Source organism: Mercenaria mercenaria, chromosome 13, assembly GCF_021730395.1.
Source record: "Mercenaria mercenaria strain notata chromosome 13, MADL_Memer_1, whole genome shotgun sequence".
Classification (NCBI taxonomy): domain Eukaryota; kingdom Metazoa; phylum Mollusca; class Bivalvia; order Venerida; family Veneridae; genus Mercenaria; species Mercenaria mercenaria.
The window spans coordinates 26,787,306-26,814,102 of NC_069373.1; the positions used below are offsets into that span (position 1 = coordinate 26,787,306).

Consider the following 26,797-nt stretch of genomic DNA (forward strand, 5'->3'; position numbering starts at 1 on the left):
CAGACGGACAGACAGACAGACAACCTGAAACCAGTATACCCCCCCTTACAACTTTGTTGTCGGGGGGTACAATAATTTGAACAAACTTAGTTGAAGACCATTAGATGATGTCAGATACAAAATATCAAAGCCCTAGGCCCTGTGGTTTTGGACAAGAGGTTTTCCAAAGTTTTTCCCTATATAAGTCTATATAAACCACGTGACCCCCGGGGCGGGGCCATATTTGACCCCAGGGAAATAATTTGAATCATCTTGGTAGAGGACCTTTAGATGATGCTTCATACCAAATATCAAAGCCCTAGGCTCTGTGGTTTTGGACAAGAAGATTTTCAAAGTTTTTCCCTATATAAATCTATGTAAATTATAGGAATAAACAAAGGGCCATAACTCACTCATAAATTGTTGAACCAGTCTGATTTTCAGACGGACACAACTAGGGTACCAATACATCATTCTGACAAAGTTTGGTCAAAATCCCCCCAGTAGTTTCTGAGGAGATGCGATAACAAGAAATTGTTAACAGACGAATGACGGACCACGGACGCAGAGTGATTTGAATAGCCCACCATCTGATGATGGTGGGCTAAAAATCTATATAATATAAGTCCACGCAAAACTCCTTACCAGGTAGAGATAGGTCAAAATATACCTAAAAACTGGATGTAACATGCATGTTGTACCACAGAAAAGTGGTTTCAATTTTTCCCCACGGCCAGTAATAAAAAAGATACAATATAAGCTATTTATAGTAACAACAAAGGGAAGTTATTCTAAAACAAAGGTTGCCTCATGGTGTTGAACATATGTGCCAAGTTACATCAAAATCCTCTTATGCATGACGAAAACATGCTCTAGACAAACGTCATTCTTGTATTTGACCTTTGGCCTCTAAGTCTGACCTTGACCTTAGACCTAGGGACCTGGTTCTTGAGCATAACACTCTGTCTCATAATGGTGAACATACATGCCAAGATACAACAAAATCCCACCATGCATGAAGAAGAAATGCTCCAGATAAACTTCAATTTGACCTCCAACTGTGACCTTGACCTTTGAGATAAGAACATGGGGTTTGCACAAGACACTCCTTCTCATTGAGGTAAACATTCATGCCAAATATAAACAAATTTGGTCCATGCATGTCAAAGTTATGGTCTGGACAAACTTCAATTTGACCTTTGACCGCCAACTATGACCTTGACCTTTGAGATAGGAACATGGGGTTTGTGCAAGACACTCCTTCTCTTTGAGGTAAACATTTATGCCAAATATAAACAAGACTGGTTCATGCATGTCAAAGTTATGGTCTGGACAAAATGGGACGGACGCACATACACCGACCCGCCAAAAGTGAAGACTAAGTCGAGCTCACTGCAAGTGGGCTCGACAATAAAAACACTATATATATATAATTGAAAAGGGAAATCAATCTTGTCTTCCTTAACAATTCCAAATGAAACTTGCAGGGCTTCATTGCCAGGTAATTCAGTTAACATTTCAACCATGTTTTCTTGATATCCTTCCAACGATGTCTGAGACATAAAAGCTAGAATCACACTGCCTCGGATGGACTTGCAGATGAGTTCCAGATAGCATCTGTAATGCATCCATAGAACCCCTAACTCATTCGTAAGTGATCCGGTGTACCCGTTCAGAAATCGGGGGCATCCGGGGGCCAAGTTTTGCCACGGATATTATATCCATAAGGAATCTGTAATATATCTTAACAGTTCTGAAAAGATGGTAACAGGTCAAATATATGAGCATTTTTGGTTTTATTCCAGTTCTAATAAGGTTAATTAAGGTTCTGTTATGATTGCATTAGAGATTTATAATTAACAAATTCGCAAAACCTATTTCTTTCTTACACATCCTGAGCACTCTGGGGATCAGGGAATCCCGAACTCCTCCGTAAGCCCATCCAGCCGAGGCAGTGTGATTCCAGCTTTAGTCAGGATTGACAGAAAATGGAATTTAAACACTATATATGTATCATATATATATATATATATATATATATATATATATATATATATATATAATATTCTAGAGGATAAAACTCCCATGTATGAGTGGCGTACACCTGGCACGGTAAAAGATCGTAAAAGCTTTCGGTCTTCAGGCATCTTCTGCATCTTTCATAATCTTCTCATTGAATTCATTTACATTTTGATGGAAATGTAACCTATTTTGTTACCGAATGCGACTTTATGTAAACTTAGTTCTTATAATTGATGGTTCTTGGAAATTATCAAATTTTGCTTACGTTGATGCAAGGGACGTGAGAGGTGTTGAACTCTACATCACCTCAGATGAACAAACTGAATGTCCTGTTATTTCATATATATATATATATATATATATATATATATATATATATATATACAAGTACAAAGGGCCATAAATCTTGTCTAACGCAATCAACATTTCTACCATGTTTTATCTAAATACTACAATGTCATAGATATGATTTCGGATGGACAGACTGAAGGATGGATGGACAATTAGATGGATGGACAATGCCAAAACTATATCCCTCTGCCTTTTGGCAGGAGATAACAAAGTTAAGACCTGATTTCCTACACTTACCTAAAATCTTGTCTTTTAGATCATTTGCATCTAATGAAGAAGCGCCTTGTGGTGGAAGCAATGGCGTCTTTATACGATTTGAAGTATTTGCAGTGTGAGTTTGTGATTGGATATACTGCACCTGTGCTGAGTGAGGATTTGGAACAGAGGTAAGTAGGTGGTTTCCTCGGACACGTGGAAACACATTGTGGCTATATGAAGATAGTAGTTCCGAGCTCTGCATTTGTAAATTGTAATTTTTTCTTAAATGAGACAGCAGTTCATCAGATCCGTTGTTGCAAATTGTTACAAGAGATTCCGGAAATCTGTTGTTATCTGCCAACAAAACTTTGAGGTACTTCAATCCCCCTAAAGAAACTGGTAGCGATTTTAACTTATTGAATGACACATTTAGTTTAATCAGTTTTTCCAACTGAATGACATCGGCAGATATCATTTTTAAACAATTATGTGAAACATCTATTTTTGTCAACTTTACAAGGTGATAAAATGAATGAGGAAGTGTTTTAACACGGTTGAATTTTAAGTTCAATGTTTCTAAATGAAAGAGCAGACCAAAACTGTCCGGTAATGCTTCAAGCTGGTTGTACGAGAGGTCTAGGTAATTAAGATGTGGCAGTCGTACAGATAGTTCATTAGGAAGCTCGGTTAGAGCATTGAATGCTGCATTCATACGTTCATACAGAGATACAGAATCTCTGATATTCCATGGCAGTTCCCGTAAACATGTGGCATTTGGTCTTCCTTCAACATGCTATAATAAAATATTTATGTACATCAAAATAACACAAGAAAGTCCATCAAATTGCTTAAGAATAAAACAAGAAAGTCCATCAAATTGCTTAAGAATAAAACAAGAAAGTCCATCAAATTGCTTAAGGTTAAGGTGTAATGAGCCGGAATTTCAAAAATCCTTGACTGCGTGTTTAAATAATAGCAACAGTTGATCTTCACCCGATGTAAAATTATTAAATGTCAAACGTACACTTTTTACGCAAATGGCATCGAAAAATCACATTTTAGCCTAGCCCTAAATAGCTGTGATGTTGCAGTTTTTACAGTGATTAATTCAGTTTCAAGGTGTCTTTTTAATTCAAAAAGTAAACTTTTTTTCATATAATATAATAGGCCCATAGAAGCCTATATGTTGATGTAATTTGCAAATATGTACTCCAATTATTTGCCGACGAAATGCTTACTTTATGCCAAAATCATGCCAAAATCTTTCTACAAAATTATTGTTTTCAAGCGTAAATGACAAAGTAGTGTGTAAAAACTGTATCATATATTTTTAAACAAGAGGGTCATGACGACCCTGAATCACTCACCTGAGTAATATGAGCCACATGTTTAAAATGGCAAACTGATGCTAAAATATTACAAAGTAGGTCAGAAGGTCACATTCATGGTCAATGAAAGTCAGTTTTACGATCAGTGTGCAAAACTGTACATGTCATTCAAATTTCAAGGCTGTATCTTAAACAAGAGCACCGCCTTGCGGGTGCTGACGCTCATCTGATTCTTTTCTATAATAGAAAAATTGTCCTACCCATGATCTTCTAAGTCCAAAAAGGGCCATAATTCTTGCAAAAAGCAGGATGGAGTTATGTTTCTTGATGTACAGAGTCAGCTTATGATGGTGAACAACAGCTGCAAGTTTCAAAGCAATAGCTTTGATAGTTTAGGAGAAAATTTGACCTAAACATAAAACTTAACCAATGAATCTGATATTTTCTAAGTCCAAAAGGGGCCATAATTCTTGCAAAAAACAGGACAGATTTATGTTTCTTGCTGTATAGGGTCAGCTTATGATGGTGAACAAGTGTTGCAAGTTTTAAAGCAATAGCTTTGATAGTTTATGAGAAAAGCTGACCTAAACATAAAACTTAACCATGAAATCTGATTTTCTAAGTCCAAAAGGGGCAATTATTCTTGCAAAAAGCAGGACAGAGTTATGTTTCTTAATGTAAAGGGTCAGCTTATGATGGTGAACAATTGTTGCAAGTTTCAAAGCAATAGATTTGATAGTTTAGGAGAAAAGTTGACCTAAACATAAAATTTAACCAAGAAATCTGATATTTTCTACGTCCAAAAGGGGCCATAATTCTTGCAAAAAGCAGAATGGGGTTATGTTTCTTGCTGTACAGGGTCAGCTATTGATGGTGAACAAGAGTTGCAAGTTTCAAAGCAATACCTTTCATAGTTAAGGAGAAAAGCTGACCTAAACATAAAACTTAACCAGGCAACACCGATGCCGACGCCGACACTGATCACGTGATGACAATAACTCTTTTTTTTTTTTTCAAAAAATCAGATGAGCTAAAATCAAGAAAGTAGGTCAGTTGGTCAAGGTCATAGTCAGGTGACCCCTAATCACTTGGGATCATCAGGTAATTATAATTAAACAGTCTAGGAAATATGATCTGATCATTTTTGAGGTATTTATTCCTATATAACTCATATAACAAGTGACCCCTAGGGCGGGGCCTCTAGACATCCACTAGGCAACGCTTTATACCAAATATCAAAGGCCTATGCCTTGAACTTTCAGACAAAAAGATTTTTTTCCCCTATATAAGTCTATGTTAAATTTTGTGAAACATTTTACTGCTCGTTCTCTCCTCCATAGAATTTTTCTAATTTTCTGAAAATGTTCCTGAAATGTTTTTGAATAAAATAAGATTATAAAATTCCTTGACTACCGGGTTCATTTTCACGCTACGGTGCTATGAAATTTTGGAAGTTTAAGTGTGGTTAAAACGTAACGTCTTTTTTCCCACATTTTTCAACCAAGTTCACATTGTCTACTTGAAGGATTTATTTGCAGCCTTTGTTCAATGGCTTGTTGCATTGTTTAATAATTTTTCGTATTTGGTTTAAGCCTGTTTCATAAATAGTTAAATACAATTTCCCCGGAATCCGGAGATGATAGTTCAAACCCGACTAGCTACAGCACTCCATGAAGTAGGAAAGATGTCAATTTCTTACGGAGAGTGCCTTCTTACGGAGAGTGCCTACTGGTTAGAAACTATTATGGCAGGTTGTGTAGAGATGGTACCTAAGGCTATGTACTGAAAATCTGGTATTATTCGCGGTGTTTTAATTTTTGCTATTTTTTGCGAATTGGGTGCATCGCGAATTCATAAATCCACGTAAATTTCCTTCCATAACATACAGACATATTTGAAAATATGTCCGAAATACAGTCAAGTTCAGCAATGAATACTAGCTGCCGCTTGTACATGATGTTTACTGAATTAATTTCAATTTATTTCAAAACATTATGAATAAGTATAACAAGTAAATGAAGTATTGCCATGCAATACAAAGTCCCCTACTGGAAGGCACCTAATTTTCTCTACTGCAGTATAACTTAATGAACTGATATTTGTCAATAATGTATAAACAATATTGTAGTATATATACAATATAATATAACAAAGCACTTAAAATTTGTATGTATAAAAATGTACAGTCGTTTTTATTTGGAATTTTTTTGGCCGATTATACAAAAAGTTATCATAAAAGGTATTTATAGTAACAATAAGGTGAAATTAATCCAAAAAAAAAAAAAAAGTCTATATAATGTAAGTCCACAAGAAACTCTTTACCAGGTAGAGATAGATCAAAATACGCCTAAAAATTGAATATAACGTGCATGTTGTACCACAGAATAGTGGTCTCGATTCGGCCAGTAATAAGAAAGTTACAACAGAATCTATTTATAGTAAAACAAGAGATCACAGAGTGATCTTGGCGCCCACCAATGTACCATTTTTGAGTGTTCCAAATTTCAAGACTTATTGACTAGCTCAAGGTCAAATTTCATTTCCGTACACAACACTGTGCATGTGGTCCAAATTCGAAAGCTGTAGCTTGAGAAATGTGAAAGTAGGTCACTAGGTCAATGTCAAGGTCAAAGTTTGTTTCAGTACACAATCCTATGCATGTGGTCTAAATTTGAAGCCTGTAGCTACAGAAATGTGAAAGTAGGTCACTAGGTCAATCTTAAGGTCAAAGTTCATTTCGGTACACAAAACAATGCAAGTGGTCCAAATTTGAAGACTGTAGCTTGAGAAATGTGAAAGTAGGTCACTAGGTCAAAATCAAGGTCAAATTTTATTTCGGAATACAAAACTATGCATGTGGTCCAAATTTGAAGCCTGTACCTTCAAAAATGTGATAGTAGGTCACTAGGTCAATGTAAAGGTCAAAGTTCATTTTGGTACACAAAACTATGCATGTGGTCCAAATTTGAAGGCTATAGCTTGAGAAATGTAAAAGTAGGTCACTAGGTCAAACTCAAGGTCAAATTTTATTTCGGAATACAAAACTATGCATGTGGTCCAAATTTGAAGCCTGTACCTTCAAAAATGTGAAAGTAGGTCACTAGGTCAATGTAAAGGTCAAAGTTCATTTTGGTACACAAAACTATGGATGTGGTCCAAATTTGAAGGCTATAGCTTGAGAAATGTAAAAGTAGGTCACTAGGTCAAACTCAAATTCAAATTTTATTTTGGAATAAAAAACTATGCATGTGGTCCAAACTTGAAGCCTGTACCTTAAAAATGTGAAAGTAGGTCACTAGGTCAATGTTAAGGTCAAAGTTCATTTCGGTGCACAAAACTATGCAAGTGGTCCAAATTTGAAGCCTGTACCTTCAAAAATGTGAAAGTAGGTCACTAGGTCAAAATCAAGATCAAAGTTTTTTCCAGTGCACAAAACTATGCATGTGGTCCAAATTTGAAGGCTGTAGCTACAGAAATGTGAAAGTAGGTCACTAGGTTAAAATCAAGGTCAACTCATGTCAAGGTTCATCTTGCCACTCAAAAATATATATGTGGTCCAAATTTGAATGTTGTAGTTATTGACAAGAACATTTTAAAAGATTTTCCCTATATAAGTCTATAAGAACCATGTGACCCCCAGGGCGGGGCCATTTTTGACCCTAGGGGATAATTTGAACAAACTTGGTAGAGAACCACTAGATGATGCTACATTACAAGTATCAAAGCTTTAGGCTTTGTGGTTTGGACAAGAAGATTTTCAAAGTTTTTCCTTATATAAGTCTATGTAAACCATATGACCCCCAAGGCGGGGCCCATATTTGACCCTAGGGGTAAAATTTGAACAATCTTAGTTGAAGACTACTAGATGATGTCACATACAAAATATCAAAGCCCTAGGCCCTGTGGTTTTGGACAAGAGGTTATTCAAAGTTTTTCCCTATATAAGTCTATATAAACCATGTGACCCCCAGGGCGGGGCCATATTTGACCCCAGAGAAATAACTTGAATCATCTTGGTAGAGGACTACTAGATGATGCTTAAAACCAAATATCAAAGCCCTAGGCTCTGTGGTTTTGGACAAGAAGGTTTTCAAAGTTTTTCCTTATATAAATTTATGTAAAATATAGAAATAAACAAAGGGCCATAACTCACTCATAAATTGTTGAACCAGTCTGATTTTCAGGGGGACACAACTAGGGTACCAATACATCATTCTGACAAAGTTTGGTCAAAATCCCCCCAGTAGTTTCTGAGGAGATGCGATAACGAGAAATTGTAAACGGATGGACGGACGGACCACAGACACAGAGTGATTTTAATAGCCCACCATCTGATGACAGTGGGCTAACAAAGGGACGTAATTCTAAAAAAAAAGTGTGCCTCATGGTGGTGAACATTTGTGCAAAGTTACATCAAAATCCCTAAATGCATGAAGAAGAGATTCTACAGACAAAGTCATTCCTGAATGTGACCTTTGACCTCTAAGTATGGCCTTGATCTTAGACCTAGGGACCTGGTTCTGGTGCATGACAATTCGTCTCATGATGGTGAACATTTGTGCCAAGTTACATTAAAATCCCTCCATGCCTAAAGAAGAAGTTACATTAAAATCCCTCCATGCATAAAGAAGAAATGCTCCAGACAAAGTCATTCTTGAATATGACCTTTCACCTCTAAGTATGACCTTGACCTTAGACCTAGGGCCCGGCTTTGTGCACAACATGTTGTCTTATCCAGGGGAATGTTTGTGCCAACTGATATTTAAATCCTGTTTTGCATGACAATAGACAAGACAGGGAAAAAATCCTACTGACCTTTGATCTCAGTGTGACCTAGACCTTTAAGCTAGGGTTCTGGGTGTTGCACATGACACATGGTCTCATCATGGGGAACATTTATGCCAAGTAATATTGTAATCCTTTGATGGATGACAAACTTCTGGACCAGACAGGAAAAAAAACCTATTGACCTTTGGTCTCCAATTGTGACCTTGACCTTTGAGCTAGTGTTGTCTCATCATGGGGAACATTTGTGCCAAGTAATATCAAAATCCCTTCATAGATGACAGTGTTATGGACTGAACAGGAAAGAAGCCCTATCGACCTTTGACCCCCAATTGTGACCTTAATCTTTGAGCAAGGGCTCCGGGATTTGCGCATGTCATGAACGTCTCATCATGGGAACATCTGTCCAAGTAATATTGAAATCCACTGAATGAATACAGTTATGGATCGGACACAAAACAGACCCTGTTCATGCCATGTTAACATTTGACTGCCAAGTGTGACCTTGACCTTTGAGCTAGGGGTCTGAAAGTTGTGCATGACACATTGTCTTATTATGAGGTACAGTTGTGCCAACTGATATTAAAATCCCTTCATGGATGGGAGAGTTATGGACCGGACAGGAAAAAAAGGCGTGTTGACCTTTGACCTCCAATTGTGACCTTGACCTTTGAGCTAGGGTTGTGGGTTTTGCGCATGACATATTGTCTCATCATGGGGAACATTTGTGTCAAGTAATATTAAAATCCCTTCATGGATAAAAGAGTTATGGACCAGACACAAAATTGTGGACAGACAGAATGACAGAATGACGGAATGACTGAAAAGCGCATTCCTATAGTCCCCGAAACTGGTTTTCAACCAGTAGGGGACTAATAACAAGAGATCACAGAGTGATCTTGGTGCCCACCATTGAGACATTTTTGAATGTTCCCAATTTCAAGACTATCTAAAAGTCAAAGTTCATTTCAGTACACAAAACTGTGCATGTGGTCCATGCATGTGGTCCAAATTTGAAAGATGTAGCTTGAGAATTGTGAAAGTAGTTCACTAGATCAATTTCAATGTCAGAGTTCATTTCTGTACACAAAACTATGCATGTGCTTCAAATTTGAAGAATGTAGCTTGAGAAAAGTGAAAGTAGGTACTAGGTAAAAATCAAGGTCAAATTTCAATTCATAATACAAAACTATGCATGTGGTCCAAATTTGACGGATGTAGCTTGAGAAATGTGAAAATAGGTCACTAGGTCAATCTCAAGGTCAAAGTTCGTTTCGGTACACAAAACTATGCATGTGGTCCAAACTCGAAGGCTGTAGCTTTAGAATTGTGAAAGTAGGTCACTAGGTCAAAATCAAGGTCAAATTCCATTTTGGAACACAAAACTACGCATGAGGTCTAAATTTCAAGCCTGTACCTTCAAAAATGTGAAAATAGGTCACTAGGTCAATGCCAAGGTCAAAGTTTATTTTGGTACACAAAACTATGCATGTTGTCCAAATATGAAGCCTGTACCTTCAAAAATGTAAAAGTAGGTTACTAGGTCAAGATCAAGGTCAACTCATGTCAATGTTCATCTAGCCACTCAAAACTATACATGTGGTCCAAATTTGAATGTTTAGGTTATGACAAGAAGATTTTTAAAAATTTTCCTTATATAAGTCTATATAAACCATGCGACCCCCGGGGCGGAGCTGTATTTGACCCTAGGGGGATAATTTGAACAAACTTGGTACAGAACCACTAGATGGTGTTACATTACAAATATCAAAGATCTAGGCTTTGTGGTTTTGGACAAGAAGATTTTCAAAGTTTTTCCCTAGATATGTCTATGTAAACCATGTGGCACCGCGGGCAGGGCCATATTTGATCCAAGGGGGGAATAATTTGAACAATCATAGTAGAGGACCACTAGATGATGTCACATACAAAATATCAAAGCCCTAGGCCCTGTGGTTTTAGACAAGAAGATTTTCAAAGTTTTTCCCTATATAAGTCTATATAAACCATTTGACCCCCGGGGTGGGGCCATATTTGACCCTAGGGAAATAATTTGGATAATTTTGGTAGAGGACCGCTAGATGATGCTACATACCAAGTATCAAAGCCCTAGGCCCTGTGGTTTTGAAAAAGAAGATTTTCAAAGTTTTTTCCCATATAAATCTATGTAAATCATAAAAATGAACAAAGTGCCATACTTAAAAATTGTTGAACTAGTCTGATTTTCAGGGGGACACAACTAGGGTACCAATACATCATTCTGACAAAGTTTAGTCAAAATCCCCTCAGTAGTTTCTGAGGAGATGCGATAACGAGAAATTGTTAACAGACAGACGGACGGATGACTGACCACAGACGCAGAGTGATTTGAATAGTCCACCATCTGATGACGTTGGACTAAAAATCCTCGAAACTACATTTCATGTAGACAGCATTAAAGCTCAGGTCAAGAGGTTGGATTTACATGCAGCTGGCAGGGATGTATATAACATGATAACTTTGTGGGTTTTTTAACAGGTTACGGAAAGCATCTCCTTGATGCACTTTGTATCTGTCAAACAAGCGGAGCACGTGTTGCCTGAAGGGAGGATCCGTATCATAGTTTATCTTCTCAACAAACTTGATTTTTTTACACATTTTGTTTAGATAACAATTATAGGGATTAGCGGACAATTTATCACACCACTTTATTATTGTACGTTACAATTATTTATGAAATGACTGTAATGAACTTTGAACATCTTATCAGCTATTAAATGTAATAAGAATGATCGCCCGTAAATTGAATAAAGGATTTAAAGGCTCTTTTCAATCAATTTCAGTCAAACAAAAGCAATTTGTGTGAATAAATAACCGATTACTAATACGAAACTAGAAAATGTCTTTGTAAAAAAGCGCATTTCTCCCCCAATGCAAAGTCCTATAGGCAAGAAGTCAATAGGGGTCAGGAGCGAAAGTCAAAGAGACACTGATGGTTGGCTGCAATAGGGATCATCTACTTGGCATGTCCAGTCATCCCGCTAAATTTCAACACTCGTGGCCTAGTGGTTCTCAAGTCACTGTTCAGGCTCCTGTGACCTTGACCTTTGATGAAGTGACCTCAAAATAAATAGGGGTCATCTACTCTGCATGTCCAATCATCCTATTAAGTTTCAACATTGTAGGTCAAGTGGTTCTCAAGTTATTTCCAAAAAATGATTTTACATGAACAGGCCACTGTGACCTTGACCTTTAACAGAGTGACCCCAAAATCAATAGGGGTCATCTACTCTGCATGTTCAATCATCCTATGAAGTTTCAACATTCTGGGTCAAGTGGTTCTCAAGTTATTGATTGGAAATGGTTTTCCATGTTCAGGCCCCTGTGGCCTTGACCTTTAACAGAGTGACCCTAAAATCGTTAGGGGTCATCTACTCTGCATGACCAATCACCCTATGAAGTTTCATCATTCTGGGTCAAGTGGTTCTCAAGTTACTGACCGGAAATGGTTTCCAATGTTCGGGCCCCTGTGACCTTGACCTTTCACAGAGTGACCCCAAAATCAATAGGGGTCATCTACTCTGCATGACCAATCATCCTATGAAGTTTCATCATTCTGGGTCAAGTGGTTCTCAAGTTACTGACCGGAAATGGTTTTCCATGTTCAGGCTCCTGTGACCTTGACCTTTAATGGAGTGACCCCAAAATCGATAGGGGTTATCTACTCTGCATGACCAATCATCCTATGAAGTTTCATCATTCTGGGTCAAGTGGTTCTCAAGTTATTGATCGGAAATGGTTTTCAATGTTCAGGCCCCTGTGACCTTGACCTTTGACGGAGTGACCCAAAAATCAATAGGGGTCATCTACTCTTCATGATCAATCATCCTATGAAGTTTCAACATTCTGGGTCAAGTGGTTCTCTAGTTATTGATCGGAAATGGTTTTCAATGTTCAGGCCCCTGTGACCTTGACCTTTGACGGAGTGACCCCAAAATCAATAGGGGTCATCTACTCTTCATGCCCAATCATCCTATGAAGTTTCAACATTCTGGGTCAAGTGGTTCTCTAGTTATTGATCGGAAATGGTTTTCAATGTTCAGGCCCCTGTGACCTTGACCTTTGACGGAGTGACCCAAAAAACAATAGGGGTCGTCTACTCCAGCAGCCCTACAACCCTATGAAGTTTGAAGGTTCTAGGTGAAATGGTTCTCCAGTTATTGCTCGGAAATGAAGTGTGAAGTACGGACGGACGGACAGACGGACGGACGGACAGGGCAAAAACAATATGTCTCCTGGGGGAGACATAATAAACGTTATGGACCATGCATTTAATGAGTCCTTGGTGTGAATAAATTCTGTACCGTACAGAAGAATGGACATTAATGTAATCATAACTTTTAGAATTGGAATTTCACCAATATAAGAACCTTGGCGAATTTAAATTTCTGACCCTCCTGACGAGAATTCATAATCATAAATCTGCAAAATAATTTAGGGTGCGGGAATTCGCGGAATAAAGATCACACGAATATAAAGTGATTTACAGTATTCAACGACAACAACAACAAATCAAGTGTAAAACAGAAGCGCATTTCACTTATCTCACAGAAGCAATATTTTAACATAGCACTGTGCAGTAAATATGGGAACTTTTGGTGACATCGGCTTCGTTGTTTTGGTGGATTGGCTGAAGAAAGGTGATTGTCATTTCTTTTTAACTAACACAACCATTTCATTTATACTAAAGAACATCTGCATTATATTAACAGAAGTTTGAAACAAGAGTGCCAAGATAGCCCTAGGTCGCTCACCTGAGAAACACACCATAACAGTATAAACATGTTTGACCTAGTGATTTCATGGAAACAAATATTCTGGCCAATTTTCATTAAGATTGGACCAAAAATGTGGTCTCTTAAGTGTAAACAAGCATTTTCTTCAATTTGACCGAGTGACCTAGTTTTTGAGCTAAGATGACCTACATTCGATTTTGACCTATTTTTGATCAAGGCATTCATTCTGACTAAATTTCATCAACCACGCTTGAAAAATACAGCCTCTATCGCATACAAAACGTTTTGCTTTGATTTGACCTAGTGACCTAGTTTTTGATCATAGATGACCCATATTCTAACTTGACCTAGATTTCATCAAGGCAATCATTCTGACTATATTTTATGAATATCCAGTGTAAAATGCAGCCCCTATTGCGTACACAAGGTTTTTCTTTAAGGTATTAGAGCACTAATAGTAATGTTTACAAAATGGCCTTTGCTTGGTATATTATGAAAGGTAACCATGTTTTGCACTATTTTGCAATTTTTAAACAACTTTCACCGTGCCATTTTTTATAAATTGTGTATAACTTATGGTATCTCCTCAAGCTCAAGTACAAACAAATTTCAAAGTGATAGCCACTATCCAAAATGTTTGCAGAGAACTCATTTTACCATTAATTTTAATAAAAGAAACACCAAACTATTGGTAAATAATTATAAAACACAAAATAAAAATGTCAATATCATTTTTTCTATGGTGCCTCAAGTAAACGGATTTAATGAGACAGAATTCATACTTCAACATTGAAAAAATAAGGTCGAATGCTGTGTTTCTGTTTTGAATTTTGCTTACTCCATTTAAAAATAACCTTAGGACAGATGTAAAACCTACCCAAATTTCTTCCACAATATATAATCTAGGAGTGAAAGCAAAATAGAGAACTTTCACCGCGTGTAACTCGATATTTTTGAAGATGTGTAGCTCTACCCCTTCTGTTTAAGTAGTAAATTCACTTTGAACACCAAGAAATCGCTTATAAGACTCACCTTTTTCCATTTTTGTACAAGAAATCAATAATAAGTCTTGAAAGAAGTAGAAACTTACTAGAAACAAGAGCTGTCTCAACAGGATGACACATGCCCCCGATGGCACTTTGAATGAATAGTTATGGCCGATGTTAGAGTTTAGGACCTTTGACCTACGGAGCTGGGTCTTGCACGCGACACGTCATCTTACTGTGTCACACATTCATGCGTAGTTATTTTAAAATCCATGCATGAATGACAAAGATATGGACAGGACACACCCATCAATGCACTATCATGAAAAATGACCTGTAACGTCTAAGTGTGACCTTGACCTTTGAGCTACAGACCTGGGTCTTGCGGGCGACACGTCATCTTACTGTGGTACACATTCATGCCAAGTTATTTGAAAATCCATCCATCGATGACAAAGATATGGACCGGAAACGCCCATCAATGCACTATCCTTTAACGTCTAAGTGTGACCTTGACCTTTGAGCTACGGACCTGGGTCTTGCACGCGACACGTCGTCTTACTGTGGTACACATTCATGCCAAGTTATTTGAAAATCCATCAATCGATGACAAAGATATGGACAGGACACGCCCATCAATGCACTATCCTTTAAGGTCTAAGTGTGACCTTGACCTTTGAGCTACGGACCTGGGTCTTACGCGCGACATGTCGTCTTACTGTGGTACATATTCATGCCAAGTTATTTGAAAATCCATCCATCGATGACAAAGATATGGACCGGACACGAAAATTGCGGACAGACTGACAGACCGACAGACAGACCGACAGACGGTTCAAAAACTATTGGGGGAATAAAAAAAGGAAAATACGGGGGAAAAAATTTGGTCCCAGTAGGGCTTGAACCTACGCACCCCTAACAATTGTTGTCAAAGTAGGTTTATTGTAGGAATTGAATACTCTTCAAAAAGGAGGTAAGCTATTAGTGATCTAATACCTTAATCTGACCGTGTGACCTAGGGGGCATAAAAAAAGGAAAATAAGGGGGAAAAAATTTGGTCCCAGTAGGGCTTGAACCTACGCACCCCTAACAATTGTTGTCAAAGTAGGTTTATTGTAGGAATTGAATACTCTTCAAAAAGGAGGTTCGCTATTAGCGATCTAATACCTTAATCTGACCGTGTGACCTAGTTTTTGACCCTAGATGATCCATATTCAAACTCCACCTAGATTTCATATAGACAAACATTCTGTTTAAATTTCATGAAGATCCGGTGTAAAATGCAGCCCCTATTGCATACACAAGGTTTTTATTTTATTTGACCTAGTGACCTAGTTTTTGATCCCGGATAACCCATATTCACACTTGACCTAAATTTTATCAAAGCAATCATTCTGACCAAAATTCATGAAGATCAATTGAAAAATACAGCTTCTATCGCATACACAAGGTTTTTCTTTGATTGGACCTAGTGACCTAGATTTTGATCCAAGATGACCCATTTTCAAATCTGCCCTAGATTTCATCAATGTGATCATTCTGACAAAATTTCATGAAGATCAGTTGAAAAATACAGCCTCTATCGCATACACAAGGTTTTTCTTTGATTTGACCTAGTGACCTACTTTTTAACCCCAGATAATCCATTTTCGAACTCGGCCTAGATTTCATCAAGGTAATCACTCTGGCCAAAATTCATGAAGGTAAGTTGAACAAGCGCCCACCAATGTGCCATTTTTTAAGACTTATTGACTAGCTCAAGGTCAAATTTTCATTTCCGTACACAACACTGTGCATGTGGTCCAAATTCGAAAGCTGTAGCTTGAGAAATGTTAAAGTAGGTCACTAGATCAATTTCAAGGACAAAGTTCTTTGTACACAAAATTGTGCATGTGCATCAAGTTTGAAGGCTGTAGTTTGAGAAATTTGAAAGTAGGTCACTAGGTCAATCTTAAGGTCAAAGTTTATTTCGGTACACAAAACTATACAAGTGGTCCAAATTTGAAGGCTGTAGCTTGTGAAATGTGAAAGTAGGTCACTAGGTCAAAATCAAGGTCAAATTTCACTTCAGAACACAAATCTATACATGTGGTCCAAATTTGAAGCCTGTACCTTCAAAAATGTGAAAGTAGGTCACTAGGTCAATGTCAAGGTCAAAGTTTGTTTCGGTGCATGTGGTCCAAATTTGAAGCCTGTAGTTACAGAAATGTGAAAGTAGGTCACTAGGTCAATCTTAAGGTCAGTTCATTTCGGTACACAAAACTATGCAAGTGGTCCAAATTTGAAGGCTGCAGCTTGAGAAATGTGAAAGTAGGTCACTAGGTCAAAATCAAAGTCAAATTTTATTTCAGAACACAGAACTATGCATGTGGTCCAAATTTGAAGCCTGTACCTTCAAAAATGTGAAAGTAGGTCACTAGGTCAATGTCAAGGTCAAAGTTTTTTCGGTGCACAAAACTATGCATGTGGTCCAAATTTGAAGGCTGTAGCTTGAGAAATGTGAAAGTAGGTCACTAGGTCAAAATCAAGGCCAAATTTCGTTTCGGAACACAAAACTACCCATGTGGTCCAAATTTGAAGACTGTACCTTCAAAAATGTGAAAGTAGGTCACTAGGTCAATGTCAAGGTCAAAGATTTTTTCGGTGCACAAAACTATGCATGTGGTCCAAATTTGAAGCCTGTAGCCACAGAAATGTGAAAGTAGGTCACTAGGTCAAAATCAAGGTCAACTTATGTCAAGGTTCATCTTGCCACTCAAAACCATACATGTCCAAATTTGAATGTTGTAGGTTATTGACAAGAAGATTTTAAAAGCTTTTCCCTATATAAGTCTATATGAACCATGTGACTCCCCGGGGCGGGGCCATATTTGACACTAGGGGGATAATTTGAACAAACTTGGTAGAGAACCACTAGATGATGCTACATTACAAATATCAAAGCCCTAGGCTTTGTGGTTTGGACAAGAAGATTTTCAAAGTTGTTCCCTATATAAGTCTATATACACCATGTAACCCCCAGGGTGGGGGCCATATTTGACCCTAAGGGGATAATTTGAATAATCTTAGTAGAAGACCACTAGATGTTACATACAAAATATCAAAGCCCTAGGCCCTGTGGTTTTGGACAAGAGGTTTTTCAAAGTTTTTCCCTATATAAGTCTATATAAATCTTGTGGCCCCAGGGCGGGGCCATATTAGACCCCAGGGAAATAATTTGAATCATCTTGGTAGAGAACCACTAGATGATGCTTCATACCAAATATCAAAGTCCTAGGCCCTGTTGTTTTGAACAAGAAGATTTTTAAAGTTTTTCCCTATATAAATCTATGTAAATTATAGAAATAAACAAAGGGCCATAACTCACTCAAAAATTGTTGAACCAGTCTGATTTTCAAGGGGACACAACTAGGGTAAAAATACATCATTCTGACAAAGTTTGGTCAAAATCCCCCCTGTAGTTTCTGAGGAGATGCGATAACCAGAAATTGTTAACGGAAGGACGTCCAGACGGACGGAAGGACGACGGACCACGGACGCAGAGTGATTTGAATAGCCCACCATCTGATGATGGTGGGCTAAAAATACAGCCTCTATCGCATACACAAGGTTTTTCCCTGATTTGACCTAGTGACCTAGTTTTTGACCCCGGGTGACCCATTTTCGAACTTTTCCTAGATTTCATCAAGGTAATCATTCTGAACAAATTTCATGAAGATCAATTGAAAAATACAGCCTCTATCACATACACAAGGTTTTTCTTTGATTTGACCTAGTGACCTAGTTTTTAACCCCAGATGACCCATTTCGAACTCGGCCTAGATTTCATCAAGATAATCATTGTGACTAAAATTCATGAAGATCAGCTGAAAAATACAGCCTCTATCGCATACACAAGCTAAATGTTGACGGACGACAGACAGACGACAGACGCCGGACATAAAGCTATCAGAAAACCTCACCTGAGCATTGCTCAGGTGAGCTAAAAATAGGAGGTGTGCAAGTTCATATCATGATAAAGACTCATGCATGGTTTAATCAATTTATATTAAATACTTTTTGAGTTAGGCGCGTCACAAGGTGAAAATGTGCATTTTTGACTATTTCAGGGGCCATAACTCTGGATATAGGGGGCTGACCTATATGAAAAATAGGAGGTGCCCAAGTTCATATCATGATAAAGACTCATGCATGGTTTAATTAATTTATATTAAACACTTTTTGAGTTAGGTGCGTCACAAGATGAAAATGTGCATTTTTGACTATTTCAGGGGGCCATAACTCTGGATATAGGGGGCTGACCCAGATGAAAAATAGGAGGTGCCCAAGTTCATATCAAGATAAAGACTCATGCAAGGTTTAATCAATTTATATTTAATACCTTTTGAGCTAGGAGCGTCACAAGGTGAAAATGTGCATTTTTGACTATTTCAGGGGCCATAACTCTAAAAATAGGGGGAAGACCCAGATGAAAAATAGGAGGTGCGCAAGTTCATATCATGATTAAGACTCATGCAAGGTTTCATGAATCTATATCAAATACTTTCTGAGCTAGGCGTGTCACAAGGTGAAAATGTGCATTTTTGACTATTTCAGGGGCCATAACTCTGGAAATATTGGGCAAAGCCAGACGAAAAATAGGACGTGCGCAAGTTCATATCATGATAAAGACTCATGCAAGGTTTGATCAATTTATATCAAATACTTTTTGAGCTAGGCGTGTCACCAACTTCGGACAGACGCACGGACAAGACCAAATCTATATGCCCCAACCACTCATGGGGAGGGGCACAAAAACAAATCAACAAGTGAGATTATAGTATGAAAAGGTCTATCAAGATTATAGGACAGAACAGTACCTTACATTTTGAGCTGACAAAATTAACGAGTATGATGATTCTGAAAACATTTTATTTCTAGTTTTCTTTATAAAATACAAATACAAATGTCTATATGATGTTCTGTTGATCATTGCTTAGATGTTCTGTAAACCTGTTTACAAATAGCCTGACACAGAGATGTAGAATCATTTAGCCTTTGAAGATGCTTTGACATAATGAAATATTCATAAATATTCTTACCCTACAATATTGTTTGTAGTTCAGCTTTCTCGACAAGTTGAGTTCTTTCCTCTCATCTTCCCTAACTGGTGACAAGTTATGAACTTCAACATTACCCATAATAAACTTCTTGTCTTCTACCTACATGTATAAGTCATCACTTTTGTCTCTGAAGTTACAATTGTAGGAACTTAGATAAATATACACAAATAAATCTCAGTTGAGAAAGTTTTAAAAACGTGTCCTTCTTTCTTCAATGGAATATATATATACATATGCAAGGGAAAAGACCTTCAGATGAAGGCCCTATATCTCACATAATCAAAATGTACTTGAAGCAACCTGTCTAAATAATATTTTTCCGTTACAGCAGGGCACTCGTTTGGCCGTTTTTGGGGCCGAATATGGGCCCCATTCCACTCATAAAATAGTATGTTTTTTCCCCTTTCTCAGAAGAAAATTCCCCTGATAATAGGTTGTTTGACACAACTAGATATGAACTCTCTTTCAAGTGATATTATAGTGCCTCTAAGGAAGGTTACTGCTGCAACAGAGTTACATTAGTTAGAAATGACTGAAAAAAGTATTAATAAGTGTGAAAAGTAGTAACATCTATATGGCTAAAAACTTCCCCTTTTAGTCTTAAAACGACAAAAAATTCTCCTTCCTGAAGGTATGGGTACCTGTCCCCAAAAGTTGTCTAGTGCCCTGTACAGCATCTTTTTGTTGTGGGCATACTTAAATTTGCGATGCATGGCTCTATGGCCGTGTTTGGGGTACTCTGTGCTTCCGGGAAATCTACCCTTACCTCATCTTTTGGTATGTTACATGATGTAAAAGTTGCATGCGGTCAGCATTTAATCAAACAATCGATATTGTCAGTTGATGTTTTGTATATATTTAGGCAAAATGAAGTTAAAGAAATATTTCATACGTTCATATAAACAATCATAGAACATTGCGGTGTATTTTATACAAAAGAACTTATTATTTCTTATTGTTATTTCTTGGCAGTAGATTTACTAACATAATTATGGTTCAAGACATTGGGCTTACTTTTCGTGTATGTATTCAACAGAACGGAAGTGCAATAGTATATTATTACTAGACATTCAGTTTCTTAGTAATTGCTGTCTAATGTCAAAGTGATTTTATGGACCTACCCCAATCAAAATCCTGGGAAAAGTGTTGTTTAGTTAAGTTAAAGGTTCATAATGAACATTAAAGATACACCATAAGGCCTAAAAAAAGAATTCTTTGTTTCCGGTAACATGCTAAAAAAAATTATGGTAGGTTGGTCGGAAATTTTTTTCTTTTTGCAATTTTTTTTATTATGGGAGACTTTTCGGAAATTATGTTTGTGTCAAAAAATGAATACAAACCAGCAAATTCGATGAATTGGTATCCCCCGCCGAAAGGGTTTGTGGTGAGGAATGGCAAAAAAATATATCTGGCAAAAAGTTAAGGATGTTAATAAGAAGCAAATAATTTCATTAGTCAAAATCAATTTAACAGAAAACAAATGTTTAATTAAAGAGTACATAATAAATGTATGATACTTTGATACTGACTAAAGAATTTATTTTGAATGGGATATGCTTTCTGTACAAAGCTTAGCTTTTAAAATTAAATGCAGTTAATTGAAATGTGAGCTTGAAGTTTAACTGGAATGAAATATAGTCTTTGAGTGGTGTGGCACTGTTTGTTGCTGTTTAACAAGTATTTGAACTTAAAAGAACAGATGTCCTTAAGAGAACACAATCAAGTAAGGCCAAAAAAAAAATTATATGTGTGGTTCCTATTACATGGCCAAAAAAAATAGGGTAGGTTTTTTGTTGGTTTTTTTTTTATTAACTGAAACAATGGTGTATCAGTACTACCGGTGCTTTTTATGTACCCTTTTGGTTACTAATCACTCCCTGCAGCATGTTAACTTTCTTTTCATGAAATTTCCTTGTTACTATATTGCTTTCTTCTCCTGCTCTGTATATTTATTTCGTTCTTTTAATTTTATGTTCGCAGTAACTTAGCTTGCAAAGTGAATGTTTGACATATGAAACATATTAACCATCATAGGACCTGGGTCCCAAACGCAGGCCAGGAAAAAGGTCACTCGGATAAAAAATTTCAGGCACAGGCCCTCATCTGATGTAATATCTGTACATTTTGTAATTAACTTGAAAAAGGTAAATTTTGCATATATTTTATCATTATGGTAAAGTTTTATAGCCTAATATTTTCTTGAAGATTGACTTTATTTCTATTTTTAAATATTTAATAGCTTTCAGTTGGAGGATATATTTTAAGTTATCCTATTTTGCACATTGTCTAAAAGTGGGTGGGGTATGGTGCCTTTGCATGTTTTTATTTTCGAAAAATGCTTCAATATTAGAGCTGCTTAATTATGCAACAGTTGTCATATTTTTCTTAAATGCAGACTTTTTATTGAATGTTTATTCAGATTGCACTAGAAAATGTCGTAAAAAAAATGACAGAAATATCCGAAGATCACGATCGCGAAAACGGGTGACAAATACGGAAAAGCGAAGGAAAGCATCAAATTCTTGATAAAATACTTGTTTTCAATTTTATTTCTATTCAATACTAATGTTTTCTGCTTATTTAAAGCATTTTTATTGGGCCAAAATGATTTGTTATAGACCGTAACGGCCGATCGGCTCATATGATCGTATCAAGCACACAAAATAACGATTTTAATTATGCAATTTGTTGTTCAGTATAAAGTCAGCAAACTGTAAAACAATATAACGTAAGTTGTAGGCAGGGGTCGCACTGTCGGTTGCCACAAAATCTGACGTTATTTTGGATCAGCTGGCGAAAGTTTCTAGCGACAACTCGGGCCGAGACATTTTTTTTTTCAATGACTCCAAAGATCATCCTACATAGTCGCTGTAAAGTCGGCCACTTCTCCTAATTGTTGCCTCTGGGCGAAATCCAAATCGCCCAGTTTTTCAGACTGTTGTAATCTGTTTACTTAAAGTTGTAAAAACTTGATTGTAAATTATCGCTAATAACAGTAGGCTATATTGCTAATTAACAAGTGGTACAAACACGATAACTGGCTGCTCTTCGCATTGTTTATCAATAAACTTTTACACATTGATCAATTAACACATTTGAAAATGACGGGCATTATTGTACAAAATACAAACCGCGAGATAACTACATGTCAGCCGGCGCATGGCGTGACTGACATCAGATTCTGTCAGTAGCTAATTAATATACGACGCCATGCCTACTGCCATACCTCCGCTTGTGTGGCGGCGAAAAATATTGAAATTCACCTGGATTTTGATTGACAAGAGGCAGAACTTTCGAACTCGAGATGCTTCAAAGAAAATTTCGGCGGGTCAAGCCGACGCACGGGACATTTTCTGTGCTGGTCAAATACCAGATTTTTTGATATTCGCGGGTCAAAACTCGGAAAATCAGGGCAACGGAACGGATTTTTTTTTTTTTTTTGTGAACAATAAAAAAGTTAGGGTCGGTGGGAAGAAAAAGGGTCGGTCGGGAAACCAGAACCACACATATTATTTTATTTAGCCTTAGCAATTATTACACAAAAGAAGATGGATCTAATCTAATGAGTTTGAGTTCCATGAGTAGATAACTCTTGCAACCATGTTTCCTGACTTGGATTTACTGTGTGTACATACCACGTGGTTTGTGACTTCATTTTCGGGTATTACGGCAAGAAAATTAATAAACAAATCCGTCGATTCAGAACTTAAAAACACTGTAAGTACTTCATTTTCTCACCGATTTGAATAATTCTTTTACAAGGCTCAAGCAAAAATAGTGGGCTTTGAACGTAAGGCAATGGTTTTCTGAAATTCTAAGCAGTTTTTGCAAAGGTCCGTTCCAACCCTGAAATGCTGCAAATTCTTGGAGGGTAATACGGCAAGAAAACCCTGTGTTTTACAAAAAAATGCAGGATTGATTTGCTTTACATTGTTGTGCCTTTCACCGCTGTTTATTTCGGTCCCAAGAAGACCAGTGAACGACTTTACTGGAAATGAAATGGTAGGTTTCTCACTGAAAACATATGTCTTCGGAAAATGCTAATACGGCAAGAATGATATGACGGCAAGCAAATTCATTTATACACCTATTGTCCCTAACAGCAGTTGAGACTTGGTTCTCTAAAACTACTTACTTCCGTCAGCAGGTAAGTAAATAGGGCCTACCTACTTAGTGCATGGTATGCTAAACTAGATGGAACCATTTATAAACAGTAAAGCCCTGTTTCATTTTTGAAGTGTTGACAAAACATTTTCTTTATGCCTGAGATTTATTAGAAAGAATAATTCAGGGGTCTGTTTTCAAAATTGTTGTTATCTTTTCATGCACTTTCCGTCCATAGGAAGGATGGGGGCTTTGCTGTACAAACATTTGTACTATGTCAGCGACATAGGACTTTCATAGTCATCTCGGGATTACTTTTTAAAGTCTGTTTAACACAACTTGAAAATACTTTTTACTTATATTGTTGGCAAGTTAAGTGATTGTATAGGCATAGTCTTACATTCCATTTTACGACCATGGACATGATTCTGAGACGATATTTTGAACGATTGTAATATTGTTCATAAAAGATACTTATTGTTTGTGAAAAATAATTTTATACTTTGACAACATACTTAAAGGGGTCTGAAGAATGCATGTATTACTGTACAATTTTGATAATAGATAATGCAAAATCTTAAGAATATTCACATTTATAATGTTACGTTTATCAAGCAGGATAAACCTTCTTTTCTTTTCATACTTTTACTTATATGCTCCCTTTCTAGGGCATAAAGTATTACCACTTTATGGTTTCATCTTTATATGATTGGATAAATGATTCTTAATTTAGTTTCATGATAAGCCGAAATTATCTTCAGAAATGATTCTGCGATCCTTACCATAAAGACTCATGCAAGGTTTGATCAATTTATATCAAATACTTTTTGAGCTAGGCGTGTCACCAACTTCGGACAGACGCACGGACAAGACCAACTTGGATCATAACTTGGTAAACAACAGTTTCATTACATGACCTGTATTTGGAAGATATTACACCGATCCTTGATTCTGTCTGTGAGAACTATGTTTTATTAACCAACAGAAGCAGATCAATATTGTACTTAAATGTGTTTTTTGTCTTATCATTAAGGCTTTATTCAAAGCAATAGTTCTTTGTCTCACGTTCGTTGTGGTTTTTATGAGATACAAAGATGTTTTACTCAAAATCGAATTTATCACATTCTTCTAGTCGTAGTTTTACGCGATGAAAGTGTCCAATTTTAGAAAATATTCGAACACATTACTGTAATATATGTTTTTTATATTGTTTTTATTTTTAAAGGTGCATCTGCATTTTACACTCTAGTATGACAAACAGGAAATACTGCATACATATGCATAGTTTTGTTATTTACAATTATATGGTTTACATTGTTTAAACTGCGATTACTGGACGATACAGCAGATGCAAAGTCGAAATGGAAAAGCTTTGCTCTTACAATAATATATCATATACGTTCATCATAGTTTCCTCATCGTCAGTAAATTTTTTTGTTTAAATAATAGATAATTTTGAAATACAAATTTATCACAAAAGGATGCTGCACAGTCTTCAATTATGAGTTTCAATGTGCGTGATATATCGTTGCGTATATGGAAACTACAAATCTGGCTTGGTGGCCTTTTGTTGATTTTGCATTTGTTGTATTGCCATTGCTTTGTTGGGTCTGATAAAATGAATATTTCCAATTTTACATTTTTACATTTGACGTTCATTTCGTATGAACAGCAAAAGAAAAGGCGCGAAAGTTACATCATCACTGCTTAGTGATAACCTACCACTGTTTTTATGACGTCCGCGTATAGTCAGGAAGAACGTTCCTTAGACGACATCGCAGTTGTTCCGTCTGGTGAACTGAATGGCCCGGAAGTTGATTTTAATGCTCAATGCTACAAATCATATGCAATTCATAATATTATATAGTTCACAAGTGGAAAGGAAATATAATGTAATTATAAGAAATTAAACTTGCCGATCCTATTAAATTTGCCGATCCTATCCTACTGCCGATCCTATTAAATTGCCAATTCTTTTCTGTCTTTCATTTCGCATGAACACCTAAAAAATCTTTTCATTTCTTAATTAAATTTTACTGTTCAAAACGTTTAATCAATTTTTAAAAGTGTGTAATTATCTGCTTATACTATCATAATTTAATGTCTTATTTTTTTATAATAAAAAACCTCATTGAAAACTTTTGTATGTTTCAATGATGTAACAAACTTTACATTTGAACTCACTTGTTGGTTTCTGTGTCTGAACTCTGACATCATAGATCGTTTCCCAAGTTAAAGTTTAGTCTTTGTTCGTGTTATTACTCTTAAAAAGTTAAAATACGTCGTCCGAGTATTCGTCTTCAACATCAAGTTTTTTCTTATCAATGTTTGTAGATCTATCACCGTAATCTCGAAATCTCAAAGACTTATCCTATATTAAGTTTCGATATATTATCAGGTATTGATCAGAGGCCCAACTCTCACTAATGCTTGATAAGGAAACATATAATGTGAACATTTAGGAATATTTTTCAATTTTTATTACTTTATGTTCACTTTTTGCCAATTTAGTTGTTAGCATTCGCGGATGCAACAGTACAGGTACATAGGGACTCATCTTTAAGATACCTTTTGAGATTATAAATAAAGTAACAAGAGCTGTCCGTAAGACAGCCAAGCTCGACTATTCGAAATATTGTCCCAGAGGCAGGAAAATATTACTTAACAAGAGTTGTCTCCATAGGATGACACATGCCCCCGATGGCACTTTAAATGAATAGTTATGGCCGATGTTCGAGTTTAGGACCTTTGACCTACGGAGCTGGGTCTTGCGCGCGACACGTCATCTTACTGTGTCACACATTTATGCGTAGTTATTTTAAAATCCATGCATGAATGACAAAGATATGGACCGGACACGCCCATCAATGCACTATCATGAAAAAAGACCTTTAACATCTAAGTGTGACCTTGACCTTTGAGCTACGGACCTGGGTCTTGCGCATGACACGTCATCTTACTGTGGTACACATTCATACCATGTTATTTGAAAATCCAACCATCGATGACAAAGATTTGGACCGGACACGCCCATCAATGCACTATCCCTTAATGTCTAAGTGTGACCTTGACCTTTGAGATACGGACCTGGGTCTTGCGCGCGACACGTCATCTTACTGTGGTACACATTCATGCCAAGTTATTTGAAAATCCATCCATCGATGACA

The 26,797-nt window shown here is 36.8% G+C and overlaps 1 protein-coding gene across 2 annotated transcripts in view; it reads right to left on the reverse strand.

The window, feature by feature from the left end:
• Positions 1–26,797, reverse strand: part of LOC123529251 (uncharacterized) — a 228,720-nt gene that overhangs the window by 185,513 nt on the left and 16,410 nt on the right. For both annotated transcript variants that reach the window (XM_045309491.2, XM_045309490.2), the window contains exons 2-3: positions 19,506–19,653; positions 2,590–3,343 (exon numbers count right to left, since the gene is read on the reverse strand). In XM_045309491.2, the coding sequence (XP_045165426.1) occupies positions 2,590–3,343; positions 19,506–19,604 (853 nt within the window). In that variant the 5' untranslated portion in view covers positions 19,605–19,653. The remainder of the gene's footprint in view (positions 1–2,589; positions 3,344–19,505; positions 19,654–26,797) is intronic.